The following is a 25,393-nucleotide window of genomic DNA, read 5'->3' as shown; positions in this document are numbered from 1 at the left end:
TAATGCAACACCCTCTACTGTTTTTACTCATTCTGTGTATGATACTAAGTTGATCATAGTTGTGATTCCTGTATATTTAGTGATTAAGCAACTGTGAGGAACCTAAACACCCCTTGTGAATCTGTCATTCTTATGAAGAAAGTTCTGCTCCTCCATTCCATGGAAGGCTTTGAAGGAGGTTCTGAAGGATGCAGGCATATACCCTGCTTCCGTGTCATGATCTGAAAGAAGCTGTTGGTAGTTTGGCTGAAAGGACCTCTGCTGCCCAAGCAGTTTTCATGAAGAAGATATTCCTCTAATGGTAAAAGAACCAGAGTTTTTGAGGTCCTACCAACATTAATATTCTTTCCTAAATGGCTAACCCCAGTGACATCTCACCTGTGAAGAATAGATACTCATCTATACATTTTTGGATCAGTGGCTTTTTTTTGGATCAGTGGGTTTCAAGAGCTTCTATCACATAATTCAAGAACTCCACAGTGAAAACCCATCAGCAGTTGTTCAGATATTGGGGTTTTCCCCAAACCTGTCAGGTCAAGCCTATGACTAGAAATTTGAGTGGTTGTCAGAGAGACAGGAATACCTGCATTCTAAAGTATCTTAAAGCTAGTAGAAAACAAAATACTTTCAGTAGCTGAAGCAATGTATGGCATTGCAGTGAAGAAACAGTGATTGTAAGACATTAGTATGCCCTGGTATCTTTTTCACTGTGACTGCATTCCTATGAATTATGTTTTTAAGCCTCTTTAGGGGAGTGAAATGCTGTTGCCCATTTTATGTTTTACCCTCTCAAAGATGACGTAAGCCAGTGGATCAAAAAGAATGGAGAGGAGTGCTTTAGTGTCTAGAGCCAAAAGTAAAAACACTTCTAGACGGATCCCTACATGGTTTGGTTTCTTAAGCATCCTATCTTCCAGGTATTTGGGGGGGAATCCAAAAATGATTGATATAATCGTATCAGATTGGATAACAGGAAGGTTGGCACGGAAAGGCTTCCTGCTAAAGATTAAGTGCAAGGAAGAAGAAATTAGGTCAGATACAATCATCATAAAGCGAGGGTGCACATGATCCCCATAGGTGTTCCCCGGAGCACAGGAGCTGTGAATGTGTTCTGTTTTAAAAATCAGATCATGTTAGCCTCTGCTGGAAGTGGACAGCTGAAAGCCAGGTGCATTAGTTCACGAAAGAAAATTAGAATTTCATCACAAACTCTATCAGTTATTTCTCGAGGGTAGTGTTCTGTGAACAAATACCTTTTTTTGCAAATATCTAATATCTAGATGGAGTAATTCTTAAGACAGAAGTGTCCAAATAACCCCAGCTGGGGCAAAGCTAACATGGGTCCTGGGCATGTTATAGCTGTCAAACCGGCTAAAAACACCTATCTGGTTTCTCTACCTGGACCAAGAGACAAAACAGCACCATGGTCCCACTTATCCTACGATATTAGTCTGTCCCTAAGATCTTAAAGCCAGTCATCTAAATATTATTCAAAAGTGCAGGCAATGGCTCTATTTAAGGGCAGTCAAATAGCCACCCCTTCCTGGTAGTAATGATGCTCTGTTGCCGTTTCTTTGTGTTTTAAGTACCCTTAGGCCTCCAACGCTCTTTGGTTAAGGCCAGCTTAGCAACAACCTCTAAACAAACAAAAAATGTATAAATTATTTTGATTTTCTTAGTTAATTGAAAGATGATTCTTTAGAGACCTGGAATGTGTCCATGTTTCGTCCTGCAGCCCTTGCATGGACCTTAAACATAGCTTTATTTAGATTACTGAATACCTCATTCGAGCCACGCATCTTGCAGACTTTAATCAGTCAGAAAATTACTTTATCCCCTGCACCCTTGCCACACGGAAAGGGGGTTACATATTTTGTTGGCTATTAGGTCTTGTACAAGGGCAAATAGCTCTTGTTCACATACCTAAGAATTATACCTATTAGTATCCACATTTCATATCAAACTATACCGATTTTGGTGGTGGTTTAAGATGCTGCAGCCTAACATTGACAGTCTACCTGCCCTGGACATCCAAAGACCATTGCATTGATCAAACGGAGCAATGTTCTGCCATTTGCCAACTGCATGTTACCTTTTGGAAGACTAAAAAGAAGTAGACCTTTGGCAACGAAGTGTAGATATATGGATTCCGGTTTGCTTGCGGTTTAAAAAAAAAAAAAAAAAGAAAAATCAGCAACTACTTCTTTATGTTTCTTTTCACACACCATGATTTGTAAGGTAGCCTTATGCGTGTTTTTAAAGCATGTATAGAAGTGAGGCAGGTAGGCAGGCTTTGAAGCCCGTTGAGCATATTTATAGTTCATGTCTTAGATAGCCCATCAATAATTATTTCAAAGTAATTGTTTAGAAATTGTCTCTAAAAATATTAAAGTTCAAACTTCTGGTGCAATTTGAATTGATACATCTGCCCCAGAACCAACTTATGAGCTTTCCCCTCTCACTTTCATTGTGCATGAGACAGAAAACAGAACTGCCAAAATGCAGCTCAGAATTGTTTTACACCTCCTTTTTCACCCCCAAAGGAAACGTCCAAGCTTCCAAATTACTAAACTTATTATTATACAGTAGTTAATTTTCATTTTGTTCTTTTAGAATTTTAATATTTCTGACAGCATTTCTGTTTGTACAGAATGCCTGTATTGAGTCGTGATACTGTGGAAAACTTGACAAATGAGTAAAATAACTTAATACAGTTTGCTGAAATGTACACCATTTCAAAAAAATTAATTAGCGCGTTATTAATTATATGCGAATCTTTTTTGAGAGATAATGTCATGGTGATATTTCAATTCTCAATTTATCCTGGTTACTTTGAAACTCACATTCTGCACCTTCATTTCAAGGTGACAAATTTTCTTCAGGCAAGCATGTGAACCCATATAAGATCCATTGCTGGAGAAAAGACAATTTAGGTCTCCAGTGTTTATCTTACTGCAACCAACCTTCCACCCAGATGAAGCAAAAATGTCTTAATGGCACCCTCAAGGTCTGACTAAAACATTAAACGGCGTGGAGCAGAGTGCCTCGAAGACAGATCTTTATGAGTAATAAAAAGGTTTCCTAAAACGCCCAAATTAACCATAAGGCATGTGTTGGACCTGGCCCTTTTTGCAGGGTCATGCCCTAACCTTTTGCCTTACTCCTATTTTTCTGACCCTCTTTTTGCTGGCTTTAAGACCAAGCTTTTTGTCATTGCTGATCAATGCTAAAGTCCATGTGCTCTCCCTTCTAAACTTGGTATGATTGGCTTACACCTGATTGGCACATACAATTTACCAGTAAGTCCCTTGTACAGCGGTATACCCTATACCGAACACCTGTAAATAAATGCACTTAGTGGGCCTGCAACGCAGCTTGTGCCACCCACAGAAGCCATTTTTCAAACCTGTCTCAATCCTGCCACTGCAGAGCCTGCGTGCGCAGTTTACTGCCACCCTGACTTGGTAAGTCAAACTAATTCCCATGGCGTAAACACCCTTTTTGCTACACCTGAGTCACCCCTAAGTTAGGCCCTAGCTATCCCTATGGCCAGGCTGCTGTGTATGTTAATGGTAGGACATATGCCTTTATTGACTACATGTTCTAGTAGTGACAAACAGCTTATTAGGTTTCTCACTACTGTGAGTGCTGCTCCTCTCATAGGATTGCATTGGAAGTACCCTGACATGTCTAAGAGGTATCTTCTCATATATGAGGCATAGCGTGGGTATGTTTGGAATGGTAGTGAGAAATCCTGCTTGTTGGTGTAGGTGGATTTTTTTTTATTACCATAGTAGAAATGCCACTTCTAGAAAGTGGACATTTCTCTGTGCTCATAACTCTAGTGCTTTTGCAGCCTCACTTCAATCCACGTCTGGGGCAGAGTGACAGCTCCACTTGATGCATACTTTCCAGACAGCCATCACACAGGAGGGGCTGGGTGTGACAGAGGAGGCATCTGCATACTGAGTGGTCTTCCTGGGCTGGTAGAGGTAGTGGCAGGGCACACCTTACATGTGAATGGGCCGTGTCCTGCCCTCACACTATGTAATGATTACCCCATTATTGATTTTGACACCCTTTTTCAAATCAGTTTTGGATAGTTTTAACCTATCTTGATTCAGCTGTTTTTTGTTGTTGTGTACAGACAGATGTAGTTGTCATTGGTGACCTCATATTACCGTACCGTACAACATATGTACATACACAAATACAGAGTGGCCTTCAGCTATTTTTAGTTCTCAAGACTTTGTTTTCTAATGGTTTAGAGACCTCCCATTGCTTACCATTTCTTGGTTCATTGTGCATTTAATTTGCTTTCTTCTTAAAGTAAGCTGGGGCAGCCTTCCTTCAGCTTCATATGTTTTCGTTCCCTTGATACATGGGTGCATCACTTGTGTTCCCCAACTGCTCATTTTTTGGAGTTTATTTCTTGGCGTTTAAGCACCCTACTAGCATGTTATTTTCAGCTGGCTTCTTCATGTACTTTCTCCCCTCATTGTTCCTCTCTCCCTTGTCCCTGTTGCTTAACCCCACCCGCTCATCCTCCCTCATGCATGTTGCGTGCCTTCTCTCCGTTATTAGTGTGGTTGCTTGCCCCTCCCCCCTTCCCTTGTTGTCTTTGTTGCTTGCCCCATACACCTCCCAGGATCTGTTGTTCGTCTGCTTACCCACACTGCTTCCTCCAAGCCCCTCCCTCCCACCGAAGTAGTCTGTGTTGCCCCAGCCTCTTTCTTACTGTCTGTGTTGTCCCCCTAGTAACCCTGAATCTGTTGCTTTCTGCCCCCCCTCTATTTTGCCCTACTTGTCGGCCAGCGCTGGTCATGTCATTGCACATTTTTCCCCATATCCTCTATTGTCTGTCTCTCTCTCTCTCACTCCCTCCCCCCCTCACACACACACACACACACCTCCCCCCCGCCCCACACACACACACACCTTCCCCCACCCCTCCATGTTGCCCCCGACCTGGCTGCAATAGAAAGGTTATTTGACGGTGCCAGAGCTGCTACATAACATTGCTAAAAGACATTGACAAACAATAGATCTCTTGTAGGAAATACCTTTAAGCTCTCTAATGCTTGTTAATGAGTTTGCAGTGGGAGGGTGGGGAGTCGGGCTGTCTGAAAGGCCAAGGAATTTAGTAGAAGGTTACATGGAGACTTAAGTACCTGCCAGTTATAATCTTTCCACTATTAATGGGCCCTCTCCCCGCCCCCATCTGTGTATTTCCCCCACTCTCTCCAATGCAGGGTAAGATGTGGCCCCCACAGACTCTCACCTGCTCTTTATCATAATTTGGCTTTACCAATGCTTGCTGAATTGCTTCAAAAGCATCGGCAGTGCCGAACCATTCCAGAATTGTGGTTTTGCATGCTCCCGCACGTATGGTGACCTTCTTGGAGGAAAACAGTGCAAACCCCATGACAAATGGCCGTTTATGGTTGGGGATAATTTAATCTCGTCAGTCTTGTGTGACATTTTCTGCTGACCAAATGGTTGTGGGGGACTGCTGGTCCCAGAATTGTGAGTAGTGGCAGGGGCATAGTTTGGCCAATAATACTGGAAGGGGGGGGGGGTTGTGGGGAGGGGGCTCCAGATTTCCCAGCAATCATGGTGGCATATAATGTTAAAATACATCGCAGGACAAACAGGCATGAGACGGGCCTAATGGGTAGTGGAAAGGGAGAGAAATGCGGATTAATAGAAGTACTAAGCGAAAAAACGAAGTACTTTGTAAAATAACCAGCATTTTCGAGGACTTTCAAAACAGTGTGTGCGCGCTTTTGTCTGTGTGTTTGTAAAAATTCCATGTGAAATCAGTGTTTTCTTGTAGGAAGAGATATGGGCACCCCCTTTGTAAGACTTAAAGGGTAGTCTGATCAGAGTATACTGCAGGCTACAGGACAAGAACCCGTTAGGCTCAGTGAAGGCTCACCCTAAATGTGCTTACTTCCCAGATGATGCTCTCTGGGGGACAAGAAACACCTGCATTTTCTTGAAACACCTGCATTTTCTTGACATTGTGTTTTGGGCACAGGAGAAGTTAGGAGCAACGCTGCAGCCCCCAATCAGTTTAGATCTTATGGCAGCCAAAGGCTCCTGGGGGAGTGAATTCATGACCCCGGGAGAAATGTACATCTGTTTCGAGCACTCCATGGACTGCCCCTTCGGTGTGCCCTAGAAAGAAGTATGCCCATTGTTTTTCTGGAGTTTTGCTGGCAGTCTGGTTTAATGCTAGCAACAAGAATTTCACTGACCTGTTCACTTTCTTGTTTATGTTTACCAGTGAAAGTCAAAGCCCACAGGTGTGGCTGTGTTTAAGGCGAAAGTTAAAATATAAGAATATTTGTGGCAACATTCTGAAAAAACTCACCAGTAGTGGCCTTTTTATGTACTGTTGTTGAATATATGGTGACACTTTATTAAAATTCTAGTTTGACAGGCCACGAGGAAAAAGCCATTAATTGTGCATCCCGTAGCAAAAGCAAGACCCGATGCTTTGCCAATGATCGTTTCTCCTTTAGTTTTTCACATGAGGTGGTATCAGCTTCACCTCATTCAGCTCTGGTTCAATGTAGGCCTTTTCCACGATAGCCTGTTGAACCATATTCTAAACTCATCCAAAGAAAAGTCGTGTTCGTGCTCTGCCTCCGCCTATTCATAATCTAGCGCCTCATCTGTTTTTCTCCTTATCTTTGTTGGGGTATATTTGCATATGTTATTGGCTCAGTGTAGATTTTGCCTAGTCAAATCTAGGGTGTGACAATTTCTCTAAGGTCGTTGCAACAAAACGGCTCCATTATTTCCATCTTGAATATTAGGCTATTGTCTGAAGGACTCACTATCACACTCACCTTTCTTTCAAAACCAGATGGATTGCCGAATAGGATGTATGAGTTTGTGATGGGCTTTTTCAGGCGCTTTCTTTACGCAGACGTGTGTTTGCCTGCCTGTTTATACTGCAGTTTCCCATATAACACTGTTCAAACACCCCTACAACGGCTTTCATCCACTCCGTGAGAAATACTTCGCTGTCGTGCACTTGGTTACCACTACAATTCAAATTGTAGCACTCCATGTCTTGTCTTGATTTCTTGAAACCCCAAAGTCCTCTCAAAACAAACATCTGCCTGCTTGGCAGGAGTTTCTTTGAATATTCGTCCTCTTCATGTGTATTTGGTACAAGCCATCTGTGAAGGTATCGGAACTATTTTGCGAAAGATAATTTAATTATTTCTGTGTGGGAATATTGACGTTTTGGCTCTCTTCATTTCCAAGGGTATTGTCTTTGTGCTGCAATGCCATAGTAAATGCACAGCGCGCACTGTATACAATCTCAAGCAAGACCTATAGCTGGGAGGAGGATGAACTGTGGGGGGCGGGGGTGGCAGCGCGGTGTCTGTTTTCAGTTGTCTTTTATTAGCCTGCTGTGGTGCGGTTTTTTTCTGTGGCCAAAGTCGTGGTCTGCAGGGACATAGATTCGCTGCATGTTCAGGGTTCAGTGCCGGGTTGAGGAGGGAGAGGGTGGCCCTAGAATGGCGCAGACTCCATCCACCGTATATTTTTTATGCTACCTGGCTCAGAGAGGGCCTGGGGTGAAGTGATTCCTGCAGGCCGCAGTTAGATTGGATGTTCTGACTGAGAGCGAGGAATGCTGCTGCGGGTACCAAGAAAGAACGTCCCCGGGAGACAAGCTTTACTGATTCAGCGACGTTGCTGCCATTGGTGCAGCAGATGCAGTGACACTGAGGCCCAGAGCCCGAAAGGGCCCATTGCACCCTTATAATTACTATATACTAAATATACTACCCCAAAAGCAGTCAAAGGGCCGTTCTCCTTGCTTTCACCAGGGTCAATAGCTTCCTTACTATACTACTATAGTGACTGCTTGAGTGCCCTTGCCTATGGGTCTATGAGCTGCAGAGACGGGAGCAGGCCCTGCCCTCAGTCATGGCCCTTACAGCTTGGGCTCCCACTGTTTGGACTGACAACCGTATTCTGACCCATGACAGAGATATGGAGGCCAGGCAACACTCAGAAAGGGTTCGCCACAGAAGGCAACCTTGTTCTTTACTCCTTACAGTATTTTTTCAGGTATGTTTTGTAAACCACTCTGCTCACACACTTGTAATCTTTAGGTCAAGTGAACTCGAAGGGCTTAATAAACAGGATCCTGGCGGCTTGTTACCTTTGGCCCCCAAGGTGTGACACAACCTAACTGGCTCTGTCATGCAAAGCAAGTGGGCCCCTGCAGAGCGGAGACTGGTCTTCTGCAGTATGCAGAATTAGAATCAACACTGGTCCTGCGGGCAAAAGAACTAAGCTAAAGGCAGCTGTATGAATGTACACTTCCTAAAGGCCAGTAGCAACAAGAAGATGGGAGGAACAAATAATCTAGAATCTGCTTTAACAGATGAGGGTTATCTGTAGGCTGCACAAAGCAACACAGCCATTGGGCTTCTACAGTGAGGCTGTTGTAGGATCAGCCGACTAGCTTGGCCTGCAAGAGAAGCTGTTGAGAGCCACAGTCAGCTGGCTGGCTCACACTTAACTTGTAGGCTAGGCCAATCAATACAAGATGGGCAGAGATAAGCACTGCTGCTGAGGCCAGTAACTAGAGAAATATAACAGCAGACTGTACTCTCCTCCAGGGTTGACTGAGACCATCAGGGACTGTTTTTTTAAACTTAAAACCAGTATTGACTGGAAGGAGGTGCCATCATTGAACTGACTCCCCATTCCCTTCTAGGTTAGGTCATTCAGTAATCTACTTTTTATTTTTTTAAACTGTGGATGAACTATAGTACAGTTAAGGGACATTTGCGCACTACTGGTTCTACGCACACTCTGATTGCTCACTCTGACACAGCCTGATCCAGGTTGTGTGTGGTATAGCATCTTGGTTGGGGGAAGAGGGTAAAATGGGGAAAAGGTGAGGTCTAGGAGGTGAAAGGGGGTAGGAGGGTGTAGGGGTGGGGGAATCAACCTGGGAACTTTGAGCAGCCCAGGAACTGTGGTCCCCTAAGAAAGTGAGTGTCAGTCAGGGATATCCAACTGAGCCACGCATCCTTCACTTCACCACATCGGAATCCAGGGAGATGCCCTCAAACGGATCGCCTCTTACCTCATCAGACGAACCAATAGAATCAGTCTCCCACCGTTCACCTCTGAACCCAAGATGATCATCTGCAGCGTCCCCCAAGGATCTTCCCTCAGCCCCACCCTCTTCAGCACATACATGAACCCCCTGGCCAACACCATCAGATCACATGGACTCAACATAGTCTCTTATGCGCAGCTCATTATATCACTGTCAGAAGACCCCTCCACCATCAGAGCTAACTTCCACAGATATATGATGAACGTCACCAGCTGAATGAAGGACAACTGTCTCAAGCTCAGCACTGACAAGAGGGTAGTCCTCATCTTTGGAAACCATACCTCTCCTTGGAATGGCTCATGATGACCTATTAAACCCGTCCCAACAGACCATGCCAGAAACCTCTGCATCATATTGGATAGCAAGCTTTCCATGAAGAAACAGGGACAGTCCGTCTCATTTGCCTGCTTCCACACCATAAGAATGCTCCAAAATCTTCAGATGGCTTCCAGTCAACACCAGAAGGACCGTCACGCAGGCCTTCGTAACCACAAGGCTGGACTATGGGAATACCCCCTATGTAGGAATCACCACATGCCTCCTGAAGAGGCTACAGACGATACAAAGCTCAGAAGCCAGACTGATCCTCGACCACCCCAGCGAACCCAAATCACACCCCACCACAAGAAACTATCCTGGCTCCTGATCCAGAAGAGATGTCAGTTCAAGATGTTGACCCATGCATACAGAGCTCGGCGCACCGAAGGACGAGCCTGTGTCAACAAACGCTTGACATTCCACCAGCCAACCAGACATCTGTGATATGCCTCCCTCTTCCTCGCAAACACCCCCTGGATCTGCTGAAGGAGCAGCGGAGGATGATGCTTCTCATACTTGGGGTCCAAAGCATGGAACGACCTTCCCTTACACCTCATGACCACCCCATCACTCCAGCAATTCAGGAAAGAACTCAACTGTGTTGTTCGAATGAGCAAATTACCACAAAGCAAGCAGCAACTCCAGTGCCGTAAGACCCTCACAGGTGATTTACTGCTCTCTATAAATCCTTGATTGACTCGTCAGTCAACCCAGTAGTATTTTAAATCTGGGAAACGGTAGCTGGCCTCCAAAGGGAAACCAACAATTCCACATCCAGCAAGCCCAGTTACAGTGTAATGATACTGTTATTATACACTCTCAGCCCTGTCCCGTCACAGGCCTCCATCCCTACTCCAACAGTAAGCCTCCATTCCCCTCCTATATAAAGAACTTCAGTTCAGTCCCACCTACATAGAGCTCCATGCCGGCGCCTGACCAGCCCTTGTCTTTTCTCACATCACTGTTGCATGTTGAAAGAGAACCCCATGCATATCCCAAGTGCCCATGACTCCAGTCCAGAGCTATCACCGGTGCAGCAGATGCAGTAGCACCCGGTCCACGGGATGAGCGTGATCTACAGCTCCCCAGTTATGGCTGCTATCCCCAACCCGGGCACAGAGGCCTATTTTTCTGGATGCACTGGCCATACGTTTTCCAAACTCTGCTGGTATCCATCTGTACATTTCAAGAGAGGGCGTTACACCCTACCATTTTCAAGCTTGACCAGCAGCCACTGTTTCTGGGCCTGGCTCCGTACCTCATCGCACGGCTTTAGCGTCCTCCCCATGTGGTCAGCATTGCCTGCAGTGGCACTAGGAGCATTGGCTTTGGCGCACTAGGAGCATTGGCTTTGGCGCTTCTCTTCCTCTCCTGTGTCCATTCCGCCTTCGTCCCCCAGCGTGTTTCTGATCTTGGACCTTGTACAGCACCCCTCTGCAGTCTTGCACCCAGTGTTACCTGTCTCTGCTCCTCACCAGCCTCTCTCACCTCTTGATTATTCGTCCCCATTGTTGCCTGCGTCGCTGGGTCCGCGTTCTCAGACCACAAAGTAAAGAATACCCAACTAAAAGGATGCAGGGAACGAACAGTGGTGGAAGAGGGATGGGCGAGAGCGCTGTGTACTGAAATGCAAACCCTGTTATTCGTAGAGTTATAGAGTCAAAAGTTAAAACAACGGCTGATGCATAAGTGAATGTCTATTCCGATTTTTAGTTGAAACTTTTAGTATAGCCAGCAATAAAAGTTTGATTCTTTTTGGCTTATTGCAAAGCGGAAGAGTGTTTTGGTTTAAAAATAAAGAAGTGCATTGCACCCATATTCAGATTATGGAAAGCTTTTTTCACTTCACGATCCTAATCTTTTATATATATTGACAATGCTTCTCCGTTATTTCGCATGACTCATGATGCTGTCATGATCTGCACCTTTCACCGTCATCCATTACGCAGGTATTTTCAGGCCTTAGATGAAGCACCTCTGTACTAGAGCACCATGCACTCTTATCCCACGCCTGAGGCTTGCACAAGACTCACAATGTCCCTCTTTTTATTCTTTCTCAATTCATGTACTCTCTTACCCCAGTACTGAGGTATTTACAGAGCATTCAGACAGCACGTGTCCTAATCTGAAACACGCATATCTGCCTTGAACATCACCACTTATAAATGCCTCTTTTGTGGCCTTGGTCGTGGTGCTCACTGTATACATGATGCTGAAGTGCAACAAGCACTAGTGTCTCATCAAGAATAGCATGAAGTAAGTTGGTAAGATCTAGGTAAGCTGAACATGTTGTAAGAAACCACACAACCTGCCGGATAAAAGTTAAATCCTAGTGGGATTTCTCATGGATTTGTTTGTTCTCTCCAGCTCAGAGGCTCTCATACGGATGTCACCTATGAGGGTTACTACATCTGTTGCTAAGGTGCTTGTGTAACCCCCAGTTTACAGGTACTAATCCTTGTGTGATAACTTGGTAGGTTAATGTAAGACCTGCAGGCACGTGTATCTTCTAGGTCACATCTTTGAGTGCAACTAAGACAAATAAGGAGGTTTATGCATCTGCCTCAGAATTGTATGTGGAATCTGCTTGTGCTAGTTCATTATGGATCCTGAGTTTATTTGGGCGACTCTGTGGGTGGGTGATCTCCCATTGGCCAAAAACCAGAAAGCTGTGAAATTCAGAGTATTCTTCTTCTACCAAACCAAAATGTTGGCTTAAGATTTTGCCTAGCATGGTCCACTCGGACACAGCTTTTTTTCCTTTCTTTTCTTTAATAATAAAGAGAGACGCAATACTGAAGTAATATTCTTGATGTGTAACATCCCACTCCCTGCAATATTTTGCACTTTGATATTACCCTCTGTGCAATATTCTGTTCCATGTAACATTCCATGCATTGTTCCTCTGCATGTCCCAATGCACTCCATCTAGCTTCCACCCAATGCAGTGTTTCTTAACATTGCTCTCCGTTGAATATTCCACTCTACCCTTTGCAGCATGTGCTCCATGCCACACCGGATACTAATGACTTTTAGATCCAGGTGGCTCATAGTCGGTGTTTTAATACAACCGATTTTCTTGCTAGCGTTTACGCTTGGCCCACAAGTATAGTCATGAAGTTAGCTTCGATACATCAGATTCTTAGTGTGGGGCTTTACTTCTGTTTCCGTTCTGGCAAACTCAGCTTTTCATTCTTCTATGGTTGATAAAAATGAGAACTACAGAGTTGTGAGAATATCTACTATTAACCACAGTACTACTTGTCCCTAAGACTGGTAAAATATATTTAAAGTAGCGAAAGCATTGACATTAATTGGCAAAACATAAAATATTTGTAAATTCTTTCTTAGAATAAGTAAAGGGGTGCACCTTCAGCATTACATTTTTGTTTAAAAATAGATTTCATACAATGAAAGCTAGATTTCTCGAAGTACAAAGCTGTTAACTTTGTTAATGTGCCAGCTAATGTTGATCATATTTCTGCTTCGATTTGTTTTGCCAGAATTTTAGATATGCCTTTTTTTTTTTTTTTTTTTTTAAAGGTCTGGCTTAATAGGTTACTTAGATGCCAATTACCTATTCTGGGCTTACCAAAAACTTACTGTAGACTTACAGCCCACCTACTGCTTAACATTAGGGGCATAGCTTGGTCAGTAAGATTGAGAGGGTGTGAGTTTCAGAATTTCCAACAAATAAGCTGGCATATGTATTTTAAGAATACATAATACTTGGTCAGGGCATGAAGAGGGGCTTAAGGGGAAGTGGGTAGGGAGAGAAATACAGATTTTTAGTGGTATTAAGTGAGGGAAAACACATTATTTTGCAAACTTACTAAAATTTTTGAAGACTTACAAAACAAAGGAAGGGAGAGAGTGTGTGTTTCTTGTTTATCTATGTAAATATTTGTGGTGAAATCAGACACATCACCATACCCAACTGAAAGCACCTGTACCCAACTATTTTCCAGAAAATACATTTATCAGCGGGGTGCAACACCCCCAAACACCTTCTTAAAGCTACTCCCCTGCTTACCATTCGTTGGCTTTGTTTTCTCTTTTATTTGCTTGCTTCTTATTCATTGACTTGCCATCCTCTTCTTGTGTTTGTTTCCATGGGCCGTAGGCACTTAATCATCCTCTTAACAGGCAATTACAAACTGTTAGGGAACCACATGTCGTAGCATGTGTGGCTGTAAAATACACATGATCTGCATACTCCTGTCGTTTAGAGTACAGATCAGATGTTGGCAAGCTGATTTTCTTCTAAGAGGCTTTTGAGTCATGATGTGTGTTATGACTCCTTCCTTAGTGCAAAATGTGCATGGGCATTGATTGACTTCATGTTCGAATTTTTTTTTTTTTTTTTGTGCCATTGGTTTGGATGTACACCAAGAGAGTTGTCAGACCATCTTGTTTTTATACATTTTCCTAGTGCAACGGTTTAAATTCTACTGTGATGAATCAGAAGAACAGTCTCTCCCAACAACTTACCTCACTCTGCTCTTTCGGATACCTTTGGAAGGCAGGCTAACGCCTGTTTGCCTCGGAGACAGGGACACTCCCCTCACCCTGCGAGGATCGCAAGTCCTTCCTTGACGACCTGCATTGGAGAATGCAGACTGAAATGGGGTAAGGGAATGGACACTTTTCCAACATTACACGAAGTGCAACTCCCAAGTATCCTTCATTGGATGACCATGACGTCTGCAATCTACCTCTCCCTTGATCATGAAGACGTCTTCTGCGAGCCCTGCCTTGCCTTCTGCTGCAAGAAGATCTTGAGGTACTCTAAAGAGAAGTGCTGGCCAAAGTGCACCATTCACCAACAATTGTCCTCTTAAATTACAGATATCTTCAGTGTAGAGGAGCCTTCTGGTGCTATAGAAGGTAATGATGCATTTCCTTCTATAGGCGCTGTGAACACCGAGCCCAGAGACGATATCATCGAGTGAGCCAGAGTGAGAAGCCAAAGAGTGCATCGAAATAACCTCAAAGACCACTGGCCCTCAAACTAAGAATACATCCAGGCTTGCTGGTACCACATCTGTCCCCAAGAGCCCTGTGACCAAACCCAAGTTGCACAAGAAATCTCACTCAAAAGTAGTGCACTATTTCAGACACTCAAGTCTAGTATAGATCGCTGAGCATGAACAAGAGAAAAGCCGCCTCCAGAGCTTCAGCTACCTTTAGTCACCACTAAGATATAGCTTTGGAGTCGCACAAGCCACCGCCAAAGGGTGTTGAGCCTTGTCAGCCATCTAGCCCTTCTCAGTCCAAGGGTAACACACATCCTCACTACCAACAGACATCAGCATTCAGAGCACTACCAAAGCCGGTGCCAGAAATCCTGTTGATGCAGAAACCTTTGGTGACAGCCAAATCTGAAGAATCTGAGGCACTGATACTGCAGAAATTGCAGAGGAATAAGAATCCTGGCAGAGGCATCTCCTCATACATCCTGTCACCAGGAAAATCTTGGCAATACCACCTCTACAGAAGTCCTTAGAAACACTCCCTTGAAAGAGAAGGCTCATTTTCAAAGGGGAATTTCTGTAGGGATCTCTACAGGCTTGTGCCCAAAAACACAGGGATGGGCACAGGCCCTCTGCTACACCTTTTACTTCCTCCACCAGTCCAGTCATTACCCCACTCACCGTATGACCATCCTTTGGACATAGGGTGAAGGGATGAACCCTGCCACAGAAGAGAGCCTCGGTGCAACCACAGGGGTTCATACAAGAGAAATAAAGAAAAGGGCAGAGGTGACTCTGGTAGAAGCTTCCTCTAAACATTGTCCTGATGTACCTTCCCATGATCACTCAACACCTGTATGGGGGAGAATATACGTTTTTTTTTCTCTTGCTCTGAGGAAATTACATCAGCAATACACTATAAGGAGAGAAAGAGGAGTTTAACCAAGGCACGTTTTCCTTAATATCACTATAAGATACTGAAAATGGTGAGGTCTGAAAAGGTTTCTATCTTTTGGGTTATTCTACAGGACTCCATAAAGATTTTAGAGAAATCACTTCATCCACAATTTATTGTGTTAGAAATTGGGTTGTTGGTTGACTGGGGTGTGAGCCCTGGTCAAGCAACAGCCACAGTCCCTTACAGGGTGAACCACAAAAAGTCACTACATTAACCTATACTTAACCCTAGGTAGCTTGGCACAATAATGCAGTCAAGCTTAACATTGAGGCCATGTGTAAAGTATTTATACAGCACACAAACAGTAATAGAGTGAAAACACAACACAAGAAAAATCCTAAACCAGTTTAGAAACATGAGTACATTTTTATAAATTATTTTAAACCTAAACAACAAAAATCTCATCATTAGAACTGGGGTTATGAATTTTAAAGTTTGTAGAAAAAACTAGTGCCTAAAAGATCAAAGTGCCAACCGTGGACATCTAGTCGCGTGAGACTGGCTCATAGTTGATTAATGTCAGACCACGATGGAGCACAGTTCAGATACAATAAGTGGATTGGCCACAGTCAGTGCTTACCCTCCGACATAGAAAAAGTCTTGAGAAAAATGTTCTGAGAAGGTAAAGTTCAGCAGGTCAAAGCTGCAGGAGGTGAGATCATTGTCATCAGATAGCCTTTGGTAAAAGCTGCAGTGAAGTTTTCTACATTCAGACGTCCTCTCTGAAATGTAGGTTGAAAATCTCCAGCAGGACTAAGTAGAGAACTGTAGCTGAAGACAGTTCCACGGGGCTGAATACCCCTATGACGAAGGATGACTGAAAAGGATGTGCTGGTATGGAGAAGAACGTAGCGGGAGAAGCTGCAAAGTCAATCAGAACGGTGATGCACATCAGCCGGTCAGGCAAACAGGATGGTCCCAGTCTCCTCCTGGTTCTCAGAGCAGTTTTAACCAAAAAATAGTTACCCCACTTTGGGTTTTGGCTATCTGGGCACTTTCAGCACCACTTCCATTCACTCAGGCTGGGTGTGTGGCAGGGTCTAGGTGAGTGTTCAAGATGAAAGAAGCCTTTTGTATCCCTATGGCTCTGAACAGAAGGCCAGAAAACAGTTGAAGATCCTGGCTTGTCCCTAGACAGAAAGTATCAGAACAGCGGGTTAATCAGGGCAGCAATCCAGCAGTACAGAAATCGTTCAAAGTAGCAGTCCAGCAGAATGGAGGTCCTTCCAGCAACACAGCAGTCCTTCCTGGCAGAGTATCCACTGGTCCAGAGGAGTACTGAAGAGTTGATGTCTGAGGTCTATGATTTATACCCTGGTTCCTGGTTCTAGAAGGTGGGAGAAGCTTCTAGACAGTGGCTTGGAAGTGCATAGAATTTCCTTTCTCCCCTGGCTCTAGTGAAAATGTGGGGTTGTTAGGCCCCTTTGTGTGAAAGCACCGCACAGGCTATTCAGTTGCAAGTAGGGCTGTGCTCAGCTCCACCCCTCAGTCCAGACTGCAGATGGCCTATTCAGGCACACCTAATCCCTCTATTGCTTGACTGTCTAGGAGAAATTCACAAATTCTGTCAGTTGCAACCAGTTCTGTGATCCAAGGCAGGCTATAGGCACCTAAGGTCTAAGGGTAGGAAAATACTATCTTTCTAAATGTGTCACTTTCAAAATAGTAATGAAAATTCAGACGTTCCCAATAAAGGGGAGTTATCATTACAATTTCATAAACACTAAACATGATGCAGCGATTTGCTCCCAATTGGAAATTACAGCTTATTAAATGCAATAGGGAATCTCCAATGTTATCCTATGGGAGCACTAGGCCTCACAGTAGTAAAAAACAAATTTGGGGGGGTTTCACTACCAGGACATGTAAAACGTAAAATACATGTCCAGTCTTTTAAATACACCACACCCTGCTCTATGGGCTACCTAGAGCCTACCTTAGAGATTACTTTGACAGGGCGGGTTTTAATCGCAAGCTTGACATTATAGTTTAAATCTGTATTCCGGCTGCATTGGCAGGTCTGGGACATGTTTTAAAGTGCTACTTAAGTTTGTGGCACAATAAATGGTGCAGACCCACTAGGAGCATTTAATTTACAGGCCCAGGGTATATGGTTTGCCACTCTACATGGGACTTAGTAGTAAATTAAATATGCCAATTGGCCAATTTAACCATGTTTTGGGGGAAGAGCACAAGCACTTGGCACTAGTTAGCAGTGGTAAAGTACACAGAGTCCTAAGGCCAACAAAAATAAGTTTGGTAAAAAGTGGGGGCAAAAATGCTAAATGTTTATAGGTGTCCCTGCAGAGATGGTGAGTTCCACTGTCATGGCATGCTTCATCATAGGCGATTTTCCACACCTCAGTGGGTAGATATCATCTTGGTGGAGTTAATCATTGCTTGGGAGTTCTTAGATGAGTGACCCCATATATTCCTGATACTGGATGAGATACGATGCCTCACCTATCCATCACGTTACACCAACATGTTTTGGCCATGCTGAATGCCCACCTGAGTCTCCGGCCTTCGTCAGGACTCTTATAATCTCTTCCTGTTTACCCATTCATTCATCTAGTGAAAAGGAAGCCTAATGATCTCATACATTTCTTGTTCGCTTCTGAAAGAGAGGCACCCTGACTTAGTGATACAGATTTTTTATTTGGTCAGATCAGAGGGACACTCCCCTCTAGACACCCATTTTTCAAGGGAATGTGCCTGTGTGCAACTATGCTTAAACCTGTCTGCCATTTGCTGTAGTTCTGTAGGGTAACCCAAAAGAAAGGAAAAAACATCAGAGCAGTGGGTTCTAGAGGTGTTGGGCAACTGCTACTGCCTGGAACTTCTTACTCTTCTGCCAACATTCCATCCTGGAGACATACCCAGTCAAGACCATCTCTGGCTTCTCATTGAAGAGGTACCTCCTCAAACAAAAAAAAGGGGGGGGCAATAAAGAAGGTGCCCCTGTAACTTCAGGGAAAAGGAGTTTATTCTCTTTACTTCCTCTTTAGCAAAAGCAGTGGATCCCTTATGCCCATCCTAGGCCTTTCAATGCCACACCATCTCCCATCATCTATGGACAATGCACAGTGGATAAACTGATCAGGAATCTTTGTCTACGCTTTTTCTTCTCTCACTTTCCCTGTACCTGATAAGGAAAGTGTCTGTGAACCTTAATCCGAATGTCCAACCTGGACCAGATAGTCCTGGTACTCCACAATTCTGGAAATGCTTATTCGTGCTCATGAGAAGCTTATGCTCAAGCTGGACTTCCTTACCCAGAGAAAAGGCCAGTTCCGACGACCCATATCCAAGGCAGCTCAAAGTAGCGATCTGGCACCTGAGGTCCTAGAGTTTGGATACCTGAAACTCTGCCAGGAATCATGACTGTTCTGCAGCAGGCATGTGGGACCACCACACAGGCCTGTAACAGAGCAAAGTGGAACAGGTTTGTCAGTTACAGCCATTCCAAAAATCTAGACTTGTAAAAGTTATGGTGCAGTACTTCCTCTGCTGTCTTTTACATCTTCTGAAATCAGGCCTTGCCTACACTTAGATATGCTCACATCTTGCTGCTGCAGCAGCTTTAATGCATAACGGAACATGTATCCATTTTAGGATCCTGGTAGTCAAAGCTTTCATGGAGAGCCTTAAAAAAGGCATAGTGCGTCAAGTATCTCCTGCTTGCCAAAAGGCTATAGTTTGTCAGACAATTTAAAGGTCTTTGTTCCAGACACCTGTATCATCTACTCACTAGACACTGCTTATGAGGAGTACTTCTTTACTGTTTAAGCAGCAAATGTGTATTTACAGTACAGCCACACATGCCACGAACACAAAATGTTACCCTGTACGCAACAGTTTGTAGCCTGTAGTGCTTAAGATGCCCATGTGCCCACCCTCCTCCCCACAATCCTGTGATGATTACAGATTTCTCCTTTTATTACTCGCTCAGCACTGAACAATATGCTCATTGTACCACACTAGGCATACTCAACATTCCGTTTGCACTCTCAACCATTGCACAAAAGACAATCAAACATGAAGTCTATGACCATGCTCGTTGTGGACTAAGGGAGGGGTCGCCGAACGTCTTGTGACTTGAAAGCTTCTGTTAAGAAAAACAGTTTGCAAATGCCTGAACTCATCACTAGGTAAAGGAGTATGCATGTGAATCTACAGCACTGCACACAGATGTTTACGGGGTAAGTAATATTTTCCTTTCCTTTTGATTAAGCCCTCCATTAAGAATGCATATTTTGTGTTTTTCCCCTCCTGGGCTTCTATCCTGTTGCCGGTACTTAGTGCTGCTCTCTCATGTACTGATTTCTGCACTCCTTGCTACTGTCTCCCTCATCTCCTTCTCCCTACTGCCCTCTGTGTTGCTCTCACTCTTGTATACTACTTTTTCCCTCTATCCCTTACCCAGCCTTATATATATTTTATCCTCCCTCAGTTGCCCTCTTCCCATATTGCCCCCTCGACACTGCATTTTTAAAAAAATTTATATATTTTTTTTATTTTATATTTTTATTTTTTAAAGGACAGATGGAAAATTGCTGTTTGCCCATCTGCTTTAAAAAAAAAAAAAAGTGCAAAAAACCCACTTTCCTGCTACTTCAATTTTATTTCCATTTTAGGTAGAGCACAAGCGCTTTGACCTGTTATAGGTATTATGGGCTTTTAACCATGCCCACCTCACGCCCATCACTTTCTCGTTCCTGTGCTTGCCTTTCATAAATCAGTTGATGTAATTGGTAATTGCTTTGTTTGTCCCGCCTTGAGGCTGTTTTTGTCACGCCTTCCAGGCTTCCCCTCTTACCTGGATTATTGCACGATTGTCTATATACTTTAGCGTGGGAGAACTATTTCTTTAGTCTCTCCCCTTTGTGCTGCATGGCAGCCATTGCACTCACAGCCCAAACAGGCATAACAGTGTGAACTCGATCAGCAGTATTAGAGTGCTGGTCATATTGTTCAGTTATTTGATCAGAGTCATTTCTTGCGGCTCTCCCCTTAAAACATTTGAAATTGGTGAATGCTTTACTTAAGCAGAAATCCTCAAAGTAAAAGTGGCATACTACAATATTCACTGCATTCGGGAAACTCTTCCCATAATGCTTTGCAAGCATTCTTTTTCAAAACATTTTTGCTCAAAACTCAGCCTGTGGTGGTTCTAGGACAATGGGACCACCACCAAAATGTTCACAACAAAGTGCTCTTTCTGTCTACATCATCTTTGGGCCCCCACACTAACTTAGTGGGGACCCAAAAATAATGACCCCTCCCACAATTCAGTATCTGTTAAAATGTTCTCATGGCTGGAACATTTGTTCTACAGCCAAGAGTAGGTTGTGTTTTAAGAGTCTTTTTTGTAATTTTATGCCTGTTAGCTCTGAATACGTGTAATGTACCATGTCCTCCAGGAGCTAAATATATGGTTACACTGCATTACTTTCTGCCATTTTTTGTGTGGTTATTCTATCTAGGGGCTAACTGTACAGTTACATGACGATGCTATTTTCATTGTGAGGTCCTGTAAGGCTGTTCTACTGTAAGGTCCTGTAAGGCTGTTCTACTGTAGTAAGGGCTACGCATGACCGTCTAATACCAACTCTTTATTTCTGATAAAGGTTTTTATGATAATTATACATGTTTTAACAATCTCTCGTTAGTACAATTATTACCATAATTCAGGCCAACTTAACATCCCTATTACACTATGACTGTTGAACACTTGAAATGTTTGGGTGACCCTTCTAGTTTTTCTCCTGTGGCTGTCTAGTGTCTTTTTTTGGGGGACTTCTGTTAGCCAGCCAGCAACTCTGATGGTGGGGTGGTGAAAGTGGATTTCTATTGGAATTAGCATGGCAGATTTAAATTAGGATGCAAAATGGCAGCATTAAATTTTTTTGCAACAGATAGAGGAAAAAGGTAAATGGAAGTGTTTTAGTTACATGCAGAGCCACTGGAATTATACGGCAGGAAAAGACGAAATTATGAGGTTGGGTTGACTAAATGATGTGGCAAGAAAAGTCCAGTTATGAATTTACAATAGCTATATCTCAAGCAAATGCGACACCTATTGTATTGAAAAATGCCTGTTTTTACTCTTTTTGGCCGTACTGCACAGCATTACAGCATCACAAAAGGCAATGCTAGTTTGTTTCATTCACTTAACCTTCTAAGGACGATGGATCTTATTTGATACATGCTTCTCTGATCTAAACTTCCGATTTTGGCTTCTACATTCTCTCGTTTGAGGTTAAAAATAATACTGCACCATCTGGGTGCTGTTCCTGGCATGCTTCTTAAACGTGAACTCCTTTTATAGTGTAAAAATCACATTGAAGCCAGGCAATAGATGTTTATGCTTAATGCTTGGAATTTTCGGATACTGCAGTAAATCTCCAAACTGACATCCGAAGCGCTTTTCTGGAAGATCCGGATGCCATATCAGCTCCCGCAACAGACACGTGACCCTCAAATGCACTAACCCACGTCGAAGAGTAACTACATATGTTGTCCAGACATGATGACCTCTCTGCTGTAGTGACTTCAAAGGCAATTCGACGCTGCTGTAATTTGGATCACTTGGTGATTCAGATGTGTTTTAGATGTTGCCTGAAGAATTAGGTCTGCCGTAGGACTCGGGCACAGCCCTCCCAGCATGGCGCATTTGATGTGAAACTAAATCCTTAATTGTGCATCCGCTGTATGGCTTTCCCACACATCAAAAACATGTGCTAACTGCGAATTCCCTTATTTGACTAAAAGGAGTAAATTATTCGATGGGTATGTGTTATGTCACTTTATCGCGAGTGGAACAAAGAAGTCCTGTTTGATGCGTTTCTTAAACGAACCCCTCTTCTGCCCTGTACTGATATAGAATAGAAGCACCCTGTTTAGAGCTGCAGTGCTTATAAAGTGAGTATGCAAGGCGTGGAACTGACAAACCACGTGCGTCCGTGGGCTTTTGACCCCCCTCCATGTTTCCAGGCTCTATGCGTGTTTCCAGCCTCTGTGCATTAAGATTTCTTCGCTCCTGAACTGTTAATCACTTAACCGCGGGCCCGGAAACTGAATTTTAAAGGAGGCTCCCACATCGCCAAATGTAGTGGAAATATTATTTCCGGAGTCTGCAGCGCTTTGAAGACTTGGTTGGCAAGACGCGCAGTGCCTCAACGAGCTTTTTCTGCCTTCAGCACTAGCCACCGCAGACGACAGGAGGGCACCTGCGAGGGAATCCCTAGGCCCACGGCTCTAAACAGCGGTCCTGTGACACCCGCACAGGAGCGCAGTCCATCGAAGACAGGCGGCCCTGGGAAGACCCACCAGAAGAGAGTGAACCCCGAGTTTTGTGAAGTGAAAGCATGAGACATAGCGGTGGTGGGAGGTGTGTGAAATAGATTGAAAACGTGCTAATAATGTCTTACCTTGTAGGCTTTCTTCATTTTCTCCATAGTTTACTAGAGAAAGAAACGGACCAAATGTATTTCAATATTATCGAAGCATTTTCCTCTTTTATCTCCTATACACTGTTACAATTTGCAAAACCCCTTCCTCGCAAGCAAGCAGACTACTCATGCAGGTTATTTCTTGCACATAATGTCAGGAAATTATAAATTGTTTTTATGCAGCCGATTACCTCAAATAGAAAAACATTGGCAATTGTTGGGGTTTCTGTAAAACTAACAACGTCTCCTTATGACTTTCCTTCTGGTTTGTTTCCTCAGAAAGCTGTAAGTATGGTGCTTTTGCAGTGGCAATTGTGTTGCATGCTGATACTTGTAATCTTCACTGGAGTCCTTACTAATTGCGTTCTAATGTAGCGTCTCTATGTGGTTTTCTGCTTTCTAAAATAGGATGTTTAAATAGGTATTTTGAGTTACCAGAGTCTCGAAAGTAAGCTGCACAAACAAACTTTTTTTCAACTGGAATTTGGCCTGAGAGGTTGTAATTTGTCTGCTTTTTGTTTCTTTTTGAGCTGATGCTGCTTTTTATATCGTTTACGCCTTCTCATTGCATAAAAAAGCTGCTGTGTGTTTTGTGATGTAGAGTTCACGTCTTGACGAGGCAAATTGCATTGCAGGTTTGCTAGATTTGGTAATGCCAGCTAACATTAATGAGCATTTTCTGTTTTGGTGATATTTGACAGTCTAATATAATACTTTTTGGCAAACTATCTGGCCTAGCCAGTAAAAGGCAGTGGGGCTCAGTTCTCTCCGATTCTCGCTGATCCACACAGCCAATCATTGGTGTGCAGTCCTTTAACCCTTATTAATGTTAGAGTCCAATAAGTCTGTGCCAACAAATCGGCACAGATGATTGATGGGCCTTCCCGGGACTTGGCACACTTAAATACATGGATGGTATTTAAGGTATGTTGAATACATTCATCAAGTGCATGCCAACCGTTTGTAATCGCACTTATGTTATTCTGATTCCACTCAGTTCTCAAGTCTTCTAGATTATTTTGACCATAAAAGTCTACTTCCTTCAAAGATGATGGGTCAGAGATTTTTTTAGCTGTCTGTTTAATGCATAGGTTTATATTACACATTGTACCTTAAATTCCTTTAGAGTCTACCCATGTGGAGTTCTCCAAATCCTTGTGTTTTAGAGTTGCAATATGTAAGTCAGTGTACCTCCATTGTAGATTGAAGGACAGCCGAATACACAGGCCTTTTGTGTTTGAGTACACTGCATTTTAACCAGTAAGAGAAATACTCAGTACGAAAGGCCAATCTCACTGCTAAACATTGGTCATAGGTTTTTCAGAAATCCCAGTTACACAAGGTCGTTTTTAACTAATACAAGGTTTGAACCCTGAAGCTAAAATAGATGGATTCTCATTCTGCCTCTATACATAGGAAGTACTGGTGGTTGGTGCTAAATATTTCTTCTTGGGTGCACGGATTGGATATTTGGTGTGAATAATGAAGGCATGCTTACAGAATAGTGTGAAAGTAACATTTACCTGCAGGTTCTCAAATTTGGGATTTAACTGCGTTTGGTTAAGTAGGCTTTGACTTTTTCTAATTGAAAACAATCTATGGTGGTATTTTGAGAACCCCATCCCCCACTGTGGTGGCACATTGTATTGCACACCGTTTTTCCGGTTATGTTTATTCAGTGGATTGTTTCTGCATGAATTTTGTATGATAGAGCATTTACAACCACACACGCATCTTTCTTTGAGCTGAAGTGGCAGTTTGCATCATAAAGTTTGTGTAGTCGCATTAGGCCTTATTGAGTGAATCATCTGTCATGGGACGTTCAGATATTAATGTTTGTTTCTTTGCATATAGGACAACAGTTTTGAGCAGTTCATCATTAACTACTGCAACGAGAAGCTGCAGCAGATCTTCATTGAGCTTACGCTGAAAGAGGAGCAGGAAGAGTACATCCGCGAGGTAATCCTTCCACATTAACACACAGAATGAAACTCAGAATGCAGAAATAGGCGAAACAAACATGTAATTTTAATATTTAAGAAACTAGCCCACAAATGTAACCCATTACCCTGAAACTTTGCTACTATTCGGTTACACATCACTACACCGAGCCCAAAAAGTAATTGATCTGGAACATAACAAACGCAACATACTCGGATTTCTCAAACATGAGTGGTAGATAAATTATGTACCAAGGAGTAATGGGACTATTCTGGGCAAGTCCAGAAGTAAGTCTACAAACTTCATGAAGAGCAAGGCCTGCACATGCCATTCTACATGCGGCAGTACTGTTTGAGCAATGGTATGGCATCAACAATACTGTTAGTCGCCTTGAGACACTATGGGTGACTAGCCGCGTGATAGAAATGTTTGATTGATAGGTTAGTCACTACTGCACCACAGAAAACTCTAGGCCAAACCTGGGATTGGATTTGAAGAGGAATCGTTGTTCTGCTTAGACAAGTTATCTTCAACATTTATAGTACGAAGGCAGTGGTTTCTGGTGAAATACGTGTATTCCTTCAGT

General features: G+C 43.3%; 1 protein-coding gene across 3 annotated transcripts in view; it reads left to right on the top strand.

Moving 5' to 3' along the window:
* Positions 1–25,393, top strand: part of MYO1B (myosin IB) — a 678,894-nt gene that overhangs the window by 353,622 nt on the left and 299,879 nt on the right. For all 3 annotated transcript variants that reach the window (XM_069225875.1, XM_069225874.1, XM_069225873.1), the window contains exon 14: positions 24,721–24,825. In XM_069225875.1, coding sequence (XP_069081976.1) covers positions 24,721–24,825 — 105 coding nt within the window. The remainder of the gene's footprint in view (positions 1–24,720; positions 24,826–25,393) is intronic.

The sequence above is a fragment of the Pleurodeles waltl genome, chromosome 3_1 (genome assembly GCF_031143425.1).
Source record: "Pleurodeles waltl isolate 20211129_DDA chromosome 3_1, aPleWal1.hap1.20221129, whole genome shotgun sequence".
NCBI lineage: Eukaryota > Metazoa > Chordata > Amphibia > Caudata > Salamandridae > Pleurodeles > Pleurodeles waltl.
This window is presented reverse-complemented; position numbering and strand designations above follow the sequence as displayed.